This window comes from Nematolebias whitei, chromosome 14 (assembly GCF_014905685.2).
Source record: "Nematolebias whitei isolate Nwh7 chromosome 14, NemWhi1, whole genome shotgun sequence".
Classification (NCBI taxonomy): Eukaryota; Metazoa; Chordata; class Actinopteri; order Cyprinodontiformes; family Rivulidae; genus Nematolebias; species Nematolebias whitei.
This window is the reverse complement of record NC_056511.1, coordinates 15,985,342-15,998,868: the sequence shown is the minus strand read 5'-3', so window position 1 is coordinate 15,998,868 and position 13,527 is coordinate 15,985,342. Positions and strand designations below refer to the sequence as shown.

At 36.5% G+C, this 13,527-nt stretch overlaps 1 protein-coding gene across 1 annotated transcript in view; it reads left to right on the top strand.

The window, feature by feature from the left end:
- The first annotated feature begins 557 nt into the window (after positions 1–557).
- The window catches only part of LOC119420852 (actin-binding LIM protein 3-like), a 72,815-nt gene continuing 59,845 nt past the window's right edge, over positions 558–13,527 (top strand). The window contains exons 1-2 of the mRNA XM_037688276.1: positions 558–570; positions 1,012–1,176. Coding sequence (XP_037544204.1) covers positions 558–570; positions 1,012–1,176 — 178 coding nt within the window. The remainder of the gene's footprint in view (positions 571–1,011; positions 1,177–13,527) is intronic.

Here is a 13,527-nt window from a genome sequence, read left to right as displayed (position 1 = left end):
GCTGTTAGACTCATGAATCTCTGACCAGGATAACCACTGTGAAAAATCACATCATGTTGCTGCTGATCTGTTTCTTGTTGCTGTGTTCATTCGTGCTCATCTGCTCACACAGACTCATGTTCGTGCTGCTGTTCATCGTATTGTTTTTATGCTACCAGTGCTTAGTGTATTTTTAGTTAACGTTTTTCTTACTTCACATCTTAGATCTTGTTACTGTTTTTCTTTTACATTTTATACTTTTCTTGGATGTAACTGGAAGCCTGTGTACACAATTTTGTTCCACCACATATGATGCTATATAAATAGACAAATTTATATAGACAAATAATAATAATTTATAAGACAAATAAAGAACCTTGAGTCCTTGAATTAAAGTTTAAGAGGCGTTTTTCAGTTGTTGTTTTTTTTAATCCAACCAAAGTGCTGGATTTCAAAATGTGTCTTTTGATGGTCCAATTTATAGTTCGTGGTTTAAAAGAGAGCATCTGCAGATTTAAACAACAGTAATATTCTGTTTATTTCATATGTAACCAATAAACTCTTTTCAAGCTTGAGAAATGTGGCGCAGAGGTTAGAGAAGGTGGGCCTGTGATCAGAAGTTCGCTGGGTCGACTCCAACAACATGAAAATGTTTGCCCCACTCTGGGCCCTTGAGCAAGGCCCTTAACCCCCACCCTCTGCTCCTCCAGGCACCCTAGATGGCAGCTCTCTGCTCCACACAGAGGGCTGTGGTAGCTCAGTGGTCTGTGGTTACATCAGGAAGGGCATCAGCATAAAAACAATTGTGAAGTCTTTGTGCGAGTTAGTTCACTGTGGCGACCCCTGAAGAAGAGAGCAGCCGAAAGTAAATAAAAAATTAACCAAACCATTGCTTTTAACTTTTATGGGGGACTCTGCGTTTCTTTTCAAATACTTTGATCATATGTTTGAAACAAAGAGGAAAGGAGCAGCTTGAAAATGGCAACAAGTGTCATGTTTGTGATGCTCTCCTCTCCTCTAATCTTCTTACAGTGACGTTCCAGTCAGGTCTCTATGGAGGAAACAACAACAGCAGCTCTCCTCTCTCCAGCGCTGGAAATTCGCCCATCGTGTGTGAGCGCTGCCAGGAGGTTTGTCGAGGGGAGGTGGTGCGTGTCAAGAACACACATTTCCATGTTCACTGCTTCACCTGTCAAGGTAAGAAAAAATAAAATCAGACAAAAGTGCATTAAAACAAACATACCGTACTCCCTGTATATCCACTCAGAGCTGCTTCTGTTCTTTCTCTAACTCACAAAATCTTTCCTGCTGGTTTATTTTCCAGTCCTGGACTAATGCAAGGCTGTCCATTTGGAAATTACAACCCAAATCAATTAGCATAATTAAATATTAAATTATTGCTTGTCCTCAGACAAGAAGGAACCAGCACCACTGAAGACTCTGAGCACAATGAAAAATGTTGAACCAACATTTAACTCAGTAAAACTGTGTAATATAGAAGAATAAAATGAACAAGCATTCAGAACTGGGAAATATAACCAAATATCCATATGGTGCATTTTATATCCACTTTTTATTTTAGTTGAGATCAACTTTAAAGGTCTTTTTAACATTAAAGTAATGTTAGTTTTCCAGCAGCCAGTTAAACCAAGTGTTTAAGTTCAGTTCAAATTCATACCAAGTCCAGATAAAAGAGAGATTGGAAAAGTATTTGTGATTAAAATAACAATGTGGTATTAAAATACAAACTATACACAGTGATTCAAAAAAAGTTACAATTCTGAACTCCCAGTTTGGAAATGAGAAAGCTCCCAGACTGGGAAACGGAACGTGTTCTGCTATTGAATGGAAGTCCAGCTGCTTTCTTTTACAAAACTTTTGGGATTTGCCATTTCCAGTATGACTGAGTATCTACATCAGCATACACAGAGATTACCGTACTTCTACTTTGTCAATAGTTGCACAGAAATATTGCTCATATGACATTATATGATATAGACACATTTTTTTTACTCCATTGCAGATATAAGTATAATGTTTCAGCTGATAAAACGACTTTTACATCTTTTTTTTCTGACACATAATGTGGGAAGGACTGCATGAAAATCACAGCAAACAGTCAGAATAACTGAAAAAGTTCCATAATTTAAACTGGGCACTTTTCACTCGTTATAGCCTTTTTCAATGAGCTCGACTCGGCACGACTTCAGTCTTTCCATCGGGTGTTCCAACACACTTCCAGCTCTGATCTTAAGGCATCACGACTCACTTGGACTCTAAAGTCTACACAATCTTAGTTTGTTGAGTGTTGTGATGACTGAACCAGCAATTGAAAATAAGGAAAATATAGGTTTATTATGGTTAATACAATAGTCCCTCACTACTTCGCGGTTCGTTTATCGCGGACTCGCTCTATCACGGTTTTTCAAATTAAGATTTGACATGGCTGATTGATGGATGAGCCGCATGGAGTTTTTATTTAAAATAAATTATTTTAAATTATTTAGCACCTCCTGCACATTTGTGCAGCCCAGAGCAGCAGAAAAAGCTTCCTCCTGCAGCTTTGTGCAGCCCATACTGCTGGATAAACTTTCTTCTGCAGCTGATCAGCTGTTCTCATGCAGAGCGGAGAAGTGGGCGTGGCCAAGAGTGCTTGCAGGTGGCAAAGAGCAGAGGAGGCAGGGAGCTGAAATCACGACAATCTGTGCTCTTTTAGAGCGTTTAGAGTTTAGAAACATTGTTTAGAATATTGCAAAAGTGTGGGAAGGATTTAAAATGCTTATATATATATATATATATATATATATATATATATATATATATATATATATATGAACTACTACTTACTACTTCATGGGTTTTCACTTATCGCGGGTCTTCAGAGCACGGATCCCTCATGATAAACGAGGTACTACTGCATACTGTATTATATTATACTATACTGTATTATTATTGTTTAGTGTATATCTTAGATCCTTGCATACTGTTTCATTTTATATGTTGTACAAAGTATTTTTGCTATTTTTGGATGTAACTGGGACCTTGAGTACACATTTTCGTTCCACCTCATGTACCACATGTGATGCGAATGACAATAAATAACCTTGAACCGTGTTGTGGTATTCAACAGAAATATTGCACTTGCAGAGCAGAGGTAAGCTTTAATGAAAGGTGTTACTAGGATGTATGTGTGTGTGTGTGTGTGTGTGGGGGGGGGGGGGTCTTACTGTTTTTTATATAACATTTTAAACTTATTTTTTAATTTATATTTTACCATTGGCTATGGTGATATTGTGGAGGTGAGTGGTCCCAAAGAGGAAGCAAAATGTCATGTCAAAAAATCAATAGGACTGTTTTCAAAATTTCAACCCATGGTTATTTTAATTATTTGTTTCTATGAATTTAGCAATTAATAAAAAATAAATATAAAAAAAAACCCTTTCAGAAATGGTGGAGCCCATAAGGCTTATGTCATTGGTCCCCACAAAGTAGTAAAAACGTGTGTGTGTGTGTTTATGTTTTTGCCATCTTTTTGCTTTGCATATTTATGTCTTGTAGCGTGACCTTGCAGTTGTCTGTGACTTTTACAGCAATTTCTATTTTTTATGGTTGATCTCCTTCAGTGACCAGATGGGACAGAACCCAGTTAAAGAGGTCTGGAGTCAGCAGCTGCAGCGTTGCAGTCAGCAGGTTTTCAGCCTCTAGTCAGACTCCAACCAGCTAACCTTCTTTTAGAGGCTGAGACCTCCACGGTCTCAAAGCAAGTCAACACAGTCCTTATCTGCAGCTAACATTGCCTCAATGCTCTCAGTCAGGAGTATCTTTTATATATATATATATATATATATATATATATATATAAAATGCCATATTTATTCCAGCTCATGTAATACTGTGAATTTTAAAAATTACAAAGAGCTGAACTGACTCCTTTTGCAGATTGATTCGACCAACACTTGACCAAACAACTGTCAGATTGCTCACTTGATGCACTCATTCCTTTTGTCACAACACAAACTAGATTTATTGACGGAAGCGGTCTCCCTTTGATGTAAAAGTCTTCATCTTTAGGGACACTTGATCTTGCAGAGTAAGCTTAATGACTGGAGGCTAATGGATCGTTGGCTGAGTGGGCATCATCTGATGAAATGGACAAGAATTAAACTGTCAGCTTTTAGTACACAAACATCTCTCATTTTGTTCCTCCACTGCTCATTATCCTCTCTTCTTGTCACCTTCTACGTTTCTTCTGTGTCTTAGCTTTTTGCTTTAAATGTCACATTTATGAGTCTTTTTTTAGTGCACAACTTATTTGGTCATGGCTGTTCAGGACTGACAAGTGTGTCTTTATTTGACGACAAAGAGCGAAAATAGATGAACAGAGTGTGAAAGTGAGATTTACTAAATGTTTTTTGTGTTGTACTTCATTATAAAAGATGGGCAATCGTGTAAATCCGTGTTTGTGTGCATGCAAGTAAAATATATTTATGGCATTTTTCACAAATGAAATCACAAAGCGCTTCACAGTAAATACAATACAATGATTAAAGGCCTAGCATTCTTTGAAGCATGTCACCCACCACCTTTCATGAAAGACTTTTGATTCAAGATGGCTGCCACAGCTACATGTTGCCACATGTATTAGTGCTCAAGCTAAACTAGCTGTAGTGGCCATCTTGAATTATGTTAACTAGTAATGCCAACCAGTTGATGGTGTACATCCAGTTTGTTTCATTAAAGTCCATCCAACGCTTTATGAGATATTTTGCTTACAGGTGGACAGTGTTGATAGAAATCATTAGCAAAAGTTAAAGCAAAGAAGTTGTGCAAAGGATAGGCCTCTTAGTTAGTGCTGAGGATGACTCTCAGCTGCAACCACAAACAATTTTAGCTCAATAGCTTTAAAATAAACTGAGTTTTACCCAATTTTGTATGAGCTAATATTGACTAGCTATGGGAGCCATCTTGAATTACGATGACAGGTGAAGAAAACAAACTAGAAGTGAATTGAATGAGTTCTTCTGTTTAAGAATCTTGCGGCCACATGTTTGGAGAAAATGAAATGCAGCAGGAGAAAATTAAGAACATTAATGTATTTATTTATTTGATTATTTATTCATTTATTTATTTATTTAAAAAAAAAAGGTAAAGAGTGAATTGGAATATTCAAACAGAAGAGGAAATAAAAGCACAGATAACCATCTGCAGTGTGTTTTGTCGCCAACCGTAATTTTGAAACATTTCTCAATTGATAAAAACAGTTGCTTAAAGTGACGTTTTCATCTACAACTGATTAAGTTTGGGAATTAACCTGATTCAAGGTGGTTCCCAAGATGAATTAATAACTCGATTTTGTGATTTTCTGACGTTGGTATTTTTCAATTCTGCATAATTATTCCTGAAACATGATAGAAACAAACGTAAGCAGTCCTGACATCCTCTGACACTGCGGAGTTCTGAGCAAAGTGTCCAAGCTAAATGTCAAAGAAGCTTTAAGGAATGTGGTGAGCTTCATGTGATGGGGACGGGGATCTGAATGGAGACAGAGCTGAAAAACAGTGGCTCATATACAGTGTATTTTTAACCTAATCAAACAGTGCTCCACAGGCAGGGAACACAAAGTAAAAACAGAAAAGGAAAACTGAATTTGTCTGGAGCATGCAGGAGAAAATGAAAAAGATCTGACAACCAAAAACTTAAAAAGCTTAACGTGTATATATATATATATATATATATATATATATATATATATATATATATATATACCAACAGTAAATAACCAATACAGTACAGGTGAGAATATTAACAAAGAACCAGGCATTTAGGGAAAGCAGAAAATAAAACAGGGAACGAAGCAACAAAATTGAACAAACAAACAAAAAAATCCTCAAAACAAATTATTAGCCAAGAAAATCTTAAAGTCTAAAACACTAAAACCAGTTTTTAATTTCCCCTCTTACAAATTTTCTGGCAAAAATGTTTATAATTTAAAAAAAACATATTTTGTGACTTAAAAACTAATAAGCATCTGTATTAGATCTACCTCTTACAATTGCTTAATACCACAAATGGCTCATCAGCCAATCACATGGCAGCAACCCAATGTGTTTGAAGAAAGCTTGCTAAAGCCCAAACAGAGCATTTGACTGGGGCATAGTTGCTGGTCTGAATTTTTCTGATCTATTTGAATTTTCATGCACAGCCATCCCAGGGGTTACAGAGACTCATCACACCAAACAATGGTTTTCCAACTTCTTATTGACCAATGGTGTGTGTGCAAACTGTAGTCTCAGTTTCCTGTTCTTAGCTGCCAGGAGTGGTTTTCTTCTGCTGCAGCCCGTCTGCTTCAAGGTTTAATCAGTGTATTCAGAGATGTTATTCATACATGTCAAATCTTATGGATTTTCTATAAATTATACAGATTTTTCCTTGGTTTTCATGACTAGACGACATACAGTACATGGAAAGTGTTACGGATTTCTATAGTTGGCGTTGGCTCTGCGTTTTTCAGTCACTGACAGCGTTGTTCTTTTTCATCCCTTCATATAACATGTTTGTAAGTGGTATCAATTCTCAGGGCTTGTAGCTAATCTCATTAATCCTGTCTCTCTCGATGAATGACTCAGTCGTATCACACTGGCTCCATGCAGAGAGATAGACGCTGCTTCTTGACCATATTCTGTGCTGTTTGTTTCATTTTGAAGCTAATCTACATGGAAAATCTGGATGTGTGTGCACGTGTGCTCTGTGGGATATAAAAGGACTTCACTGCTTCATTAGGAAGTAGTTGTAGTTTATTTAGTAACAGAACTAGTTGCATATGTTTCTCAATCATCTTTTGTTTTTTTGGTAAAGCCATATACACTGTGTTGTACTCCGCAAGTACAATGTACTAAAAATATTTTAGAACTCTTTTTTTATCCTGATCCAGTTGATTTAGTCTGAAGAATAGTCACAGGTTACTCTTGTTTCAAGAGGGAACTTGTTCTGGTAGATCTCCCAGGATGTCACATGAGGTTATTTGGTATTGTGGGTATTTTGTGATAAAAGTTTGATGCAGTCAAGACGAACTCGTGGTGCTCAGTGTGTAAAAAGAAAACAAAATAAGGGTAATGCAGTTTTCAAGTACGATCTCGGATAAAGTTCAACTTACAGACCAGATCTCAGTGTTCTACACTTTATTAAATGTATAATATACTAATGTTTTATCAAAACTAAGAATTTAGTAAAATAATTTTCAAATGGCTGGAAAATGCATAATTTCGAGTAGATTAAACAAAATTTTCCAGGGGGGCATGACAACAGACTCTCCTAGCACTGTGTATACATAGTTAATATGTATATGTATCTCTCTTTGCCATCAGCAAATCTTATCCGTTGTAGGCTTTTGATATTCTGTTTCAAACTCATTCCATTGTTAACTGTTTTAATGGGACAATCTGTTTTTTTTTATTTTTATAAAAGATCATATCAAAGGCAAAGCTATTTATTATTGTGTGTGAGTGTATGTAAATTGGCTATGAAATTTAGAAACGCCACCTAAATTCTTGCCTAGGGTGCCAAATTGGCTAGGGCTGGTACTGTTACGTCTAACGGTGTTATTTTCATTAAACATAATTTCCTGATCATGATAAATTCACACAAACATGTGGTGTAAACAAAGAAATGGATGATTCTTTATTTATCATTGAATCTTGGGTAATACCACAATCGAGAGACTTTGTATAGAAAGAAGTCCCTCACTTTTGCACGCCAAATTTGGGTCATTGAATGCTTTTACAACTGTGCGCAGTGTTTATTAATGGTATAAATTCTCTTTTTCTGGACCTTTCTCTGTAAACTTTAAACAGTTATGTTATACATACAGTGATTTTATATATTTATTAGATTTGAAGACCTGGTTTTGATCCGTGACCCACAGAAGGTTTTGTTTTGGTTAATCCTGTAGATGAGTAGTCAAGAATGAATTTACTGAGAAATGTTCTGTGGATTGGATTTGAAGGAGTTTTGGAGCGTCCAGGGCACCAGTGACCCCCCATGACCCGAAGAGCAAGAAGCGGATAAAGATAATGGATGGATGGATGGATGGATGGATGGAGTTTTCTTTGTTCAAATTCTTGAGCCATTTTGAAGCAGGTTTTACAGTTTGCAGCTTATATATTTTTGGTTGATTTAGTTCTCTGAAGTGGGGAGTTTGCTTATCAACAACTATTTTGAAATTAGCTTTAACAATCAACGTGAATGCCTGGACCAAAGGTTTCCCAGCAGAACTTTACATGAGATGTGTAAAAGCAAGCATTGACAGTTTTGTCTATGTTGTGCAAGTGTGCAGTTGTTACTGTAGACTTTGACTTATTAATGTGTAACTTACACAACCCCCTCTGACAATGAAACAAGAATCGGTGCATGAGACTGATTCAGCTTATCCATCCTGGTCATGCTAATGAAGAATAACAACAGTGAAAGAATTCACCTCATGTTAATGATGCAAGTAAGAGAGGGAGGACAGTGGCAGGAAGGTAGAAGTGTGTTAAAAGTGCAGATCAATAACCTCAATGATACGTCCCATGGGTTCTTCTGTCTGATCCATTTACTTGACTGTCTGCTTCCCTTTCACATCACATATGATGCCTTTTCACTATTCTGTTTCCTATAATCTCTCCCTTGGCTCTCCAGCGCTGCTTTTCTTCGCTTTTCTCCATGTTTTTTGTCAGCGTTGTCTAAAATAATCCTCTTTCCTTGAGTGGAAACATAACCGTACACATCAGCCATGACCTTACTAGAAGAAACACTTTGATTTCTACTGCACTTTAGAATGCAAAAAACTGGTTTAGGTTTTATTTGGCAATGAAACACTGGTCTTTACCAGGATGTTTTAGCTGCAGGTGCTTCACCTTCTCAGAGGGAAAAAAACAGGCTTGTGTAATTCTTCTTGTAAAGTTCAGTGCAAAGTATGACCCGGTTTGAGATGAAGAACATTTTTCATCCATGGATCCTCAGCCATGCATCGTCTGGCTGTTTTCAAAGGGGAAAAAGACTTTAAAGATAAACTAGAAGGCATTACGTTCTGTTCAGGTTATTCTGTCCAGCAGCCATATTTAATTAAGTCCACATTTAGGGAATAATTTTAGTTATTTGTAGGGGTTGAACGAGTATATAATTTTTAAACTCGACATTAACATAATAAAACCCGAGTAGAACTCGAGTATTTGATGATGTCATAGATCTCAAGATACAAAAATAAATAAATAAATAAAACCACAAAAAGGTAATTATTTACAAAAAAAAAAAAAGACCAACAGAACATTGGGATCGTATATTATGCTCCTACCAATTATCATACTGCAAACAAGTCACAGGAAAAACTAAACTATTAGTTATTATTATTAAACTGCAAACGAGAAAAAACATGCAGCACGTCAAAAACGAAACTTAAACCGAAACTGGTTCTGGTGGATTGGACCCGGTGTTACACCATACTCTGTGACCTGCAACAGTGCAACACCGCCCCCTACTGTCATACGGTGGTCACATAATATGACGTCACTACGGATACTCAATGTTAAATTTTTAACCTCGATAGATGTCCTAGCAATCGATGTGTAGATTACTCGAGTACTCTGTTAATGCCCTAGTTATTTGTAGATTTTTTTTTACATAACTTCTTCCAAACACGTGAAAAAAATCTTTATTATTGCCATCTAAAGCAAGTAAATGTGTTTGATTGTTGGACAGTTGGAAAATTATCTCGAACAAATTTTAATGAAATTCTCAGAAAATAATCGTAGATATACATTTATATCTTATTAATTTTTGTTTTTCCACCTACTGTATTTAGAGTTTTGCCACTAATACATGAAATAAGACAAGATAAGATTAGAGCCCAACCGATATGGAAATTTTGTCCATCACCAATACTGATATTGGGAGGGGACGACGAATGCTGATAACTGATATAATGGCTGATTTTTTTTTTGCTTTGTTCACCCCCAAGAATCTACGTAAACAGCTACTGTATTTTCAAACATGTTTTAATACTTGTAGTCTTCTTTGTGTGTTCATATTTTCTATCCTCCACTTTTCACCATAAAGTTGTCAAGTCTGTTACAAAAATGTAAATTAATCAAAGAAACACCCTTCCCTGTTCATTGTTTAAACAGTCAGTCACGTATGATAATTAGTATTGACCGCAGTTGCGGTTTTTTTTTCTTCTTTGCAGAGAAATAAAGATTTCAGACATTTCATCATTTGCATCTTTGCATTTCATTGAGGACGACAAAGATAACTTTACCAACTCTGATATATTTTACCTCTACCTCAGATTTATTGTTCTGGCTAAAGTTTTACAAGGCGATAGCCTATGCTAGGTTATCTAAATGTTAACTTGCTAACTTGAGAGGCACGTTGCTAATGACAAGTGGGTTGGATGATTGAAGACAATTTATTATTGTTGATTTTTTAAATTTAATTTAACAGATCAGTTACAATAAACTTACCATGCTCTGTTCAGCAAAATATGCTACACAGTATTGCTCCCTGCTTCAGCTGTGCTGAAAGTGAAAGTTAATATGAATGGCCATGACTTGAATATAGTCTTCATGCTCCCTCTGCTGGATACATTGTACAATTACGCCAGTTGCAAGTAAGGACACAACTTGTTCCCAGCATTTTAGGTGTGAAAATTAGACATGTTTATATTGGTGCATAATTGGCCAGTTATCACCGATACTGATATGTCCCTAAAGGCCTATATCGTCCTAAAATATCAGCCATGCTGATAGATTGGTCGCGCTCTAGATAAGATACACAGATACAAAAATATCTTGTAACACCCTCAAATAGTAACAATACAAAAAGTTGGTCTTAAACTATGGGGAAAAAACAAGCAGTTTCTTTGTAATCGGGTTTTTTCTATCTGTTTTATTTTTTTTACTTCAGTAAAAGACAACACCACAGAAGAGTTATTTACTTTAGGCTGGAGACACTCTAAACTTGTAAAACCTTAATCCAAAAATAGAAGAAACTAAAACATCAATCTGAAAGAACTGAGTTAATTTTCTGACCCATCTTTTAAATGTGTAACTGTAAATTTTATACTTTGTAACTTATACATGTTTTGCTATATTAACGTGTCTGTGACAACAATTTTTTATGATAAATATGAATGCAGACAGAGAACATTGTTAACATATTGGGAAAAGAATCATGCTGCTGAGATGAACATTAGTTGAGATCTTCACATGCACAGTAACAGGAAGTGATGACAACACCTGCATGTGAACAGAGCAATGCTATAATGGCTAAAAACACTGGCTGTAGAGAAGAAACGGACATTTCTTTAGATTATTTTGAGTCACTATCAGAAAGAAACATAAGAGTCAGAGTTCAAATAATATTATTTTGATAAACAAAGACCAGCAAGTTCCTTCTTCAAGGAGTTCCCCTTTGGTGTCACTTCCTGTTTCATTCTTGCCCCGATAAATAAAATAAAGAATGCCAGTCATGTGACAAATGGATCAATGTATGCATATGTATTTCACAGGCATTTTAACTCTTTCTATAATAAACATTATTTTAAATGTACAGGTATGTATTGGACTTTCTTGTTAGATTTAGGGGGACTGCAGTAGTGCAGTGGTCAGTGTGGCAGTCTCATAATATTGAGGCTGCAGGTTCAAGCCCAGATTGTGTTAGGAAGGGCAGCCAAAGTGAAGCAATTGCCAAATCTTCTGCGGGAGTTCACTTGCTGTGGTGACCCTTGCAGAAGGAAGTAGCTGAAAAACAGACATTTCTTAGATTAAACACTAAGGTTTTATAAAGTTTACTGACAGTGTTGAAACAAATAGCTGACTCGATGAAATTTGGCATCTTTGCACAATGTCACAGCAGAAGTCTGTTTGACTTGCCATCACTCTGACTGTCCAGCAGTCTACTCTTTTTGTAGAGTCTTAACTCCCATATTCCTGCATGATTAAAAATAACTAATCAACTGATGTAGAATGGGTTTAAGCACAAGAGAGATACTTCTGCTGATGCTCATGATTTTGTTAATAACTGAGCGGACTCAGAATTGATGAAATCAGGATGAATTCACTACGTGCAGAGTTCTGCTCCGTTTGAGCTGCCATGTTCCATTTAGCTCCCAGAGAAATTGCCCGGTGCTGATTCAGCAGCAGAGCAGAGACAGAATGTAGAAAAGCTTTAGTTAGGGACATCAGGTGGGGGTCAAAGGAAATCTCACAGTCCTGGTGTCTTTCTTTCGATGGATCCTGCAAAGAAACATCTGAAAAACCGTGGACCTGTTTGGACGCTTATAGTTTCAGTCAGGAACCTCAAGTGGCAGCGGAAAGATTTGTTCTGACGGTTCATGAAATAGTAAAATGTTGTGTGACAGAGAGGGAATAATGGATGGTTGCACATTCTCATTTAGAACGCAGCCGTGACATTTTCTTCTTCTATCAAAATCACACTGAAAACACATCCAATGGAGGTTTTAATCCAGATGAATCATTTGTATTAAGAGAAACTCTTATACACTGAAAGATTTACAAAGGGACTCATTCTTTAGCCTGCAATGATGCACTGGAAAAAACTCCACTCAATTAATGTTAGTCTATGAAATAGAATAATAATTAAAAAGTATCATTCCTTGCATATTGGGCTGCATATCTTACATGGTAGATTGGTAATACGTACGAGTTACAGCAGAATTGTGCCTAAATGTTTGCGTCTAAAGTTTCATTGTGCAAAATTTAGGTTGATTCTTTGTAGAAATGCATCATTTACCGACAACTGTGTTTTCATTTGTTAGAACATAAGAACTGCTACGTTAGATTGAACAATCTGTGTCCTATGTCACGGGTCACTCCACAGTTTTCTGGAGTAGCCCAGCAGAAACAAACAAAAAGCAGCTTTTCTCATGTACATAGAGCCCTGCAGTGTTTTCTAAGCTTTCGGGATACATGGAGATAAAATACATTGTTGAATCAAGTTGGTTGCAATGTGTGATTTATAATCCACTAGGCGTTGAGCATTTAGAACAGCTGTTCCCAAAGATTTCAGTGTCTGACCCACATAATAACAGAGACCAAGGCTCTGTCTACACTACTTTGGGTATTGAGATTTTCTGCTGCATTTACATCTCTTAGCATTAAACAAGTTGAGTTTGTGGTAAAAACTGAGATTTTTAAAAGCAAAACTGTTTGGAGGATCGAAACGATAACCCAGCCATGCTCATGATCAACTTTGAGCCCGAGGAGCCGTTTTTAACTTTATTTTCTGTTTCTACCTTGCCTTGTCCTGATTCGGTTGCCCTTAACTTTTGATGATGTGCTAAAATGTTTGTTAATTGAAATGAAAAAGTAAACGGTATCGAAGGAAAAAAGTTTTGGAAAATCTTCAGTCCAACATAGCATGTTATTTTTCTTCTGTTTTGAAATCTTGTTAATGTGGACCGTATCGCCCTCTGGTGGCAGGGTATGTTATTTCATAGATTTTTGTCAGCGACACATGGACTGATGAGTTCGTGATCAACGTCCTCGTGATCAA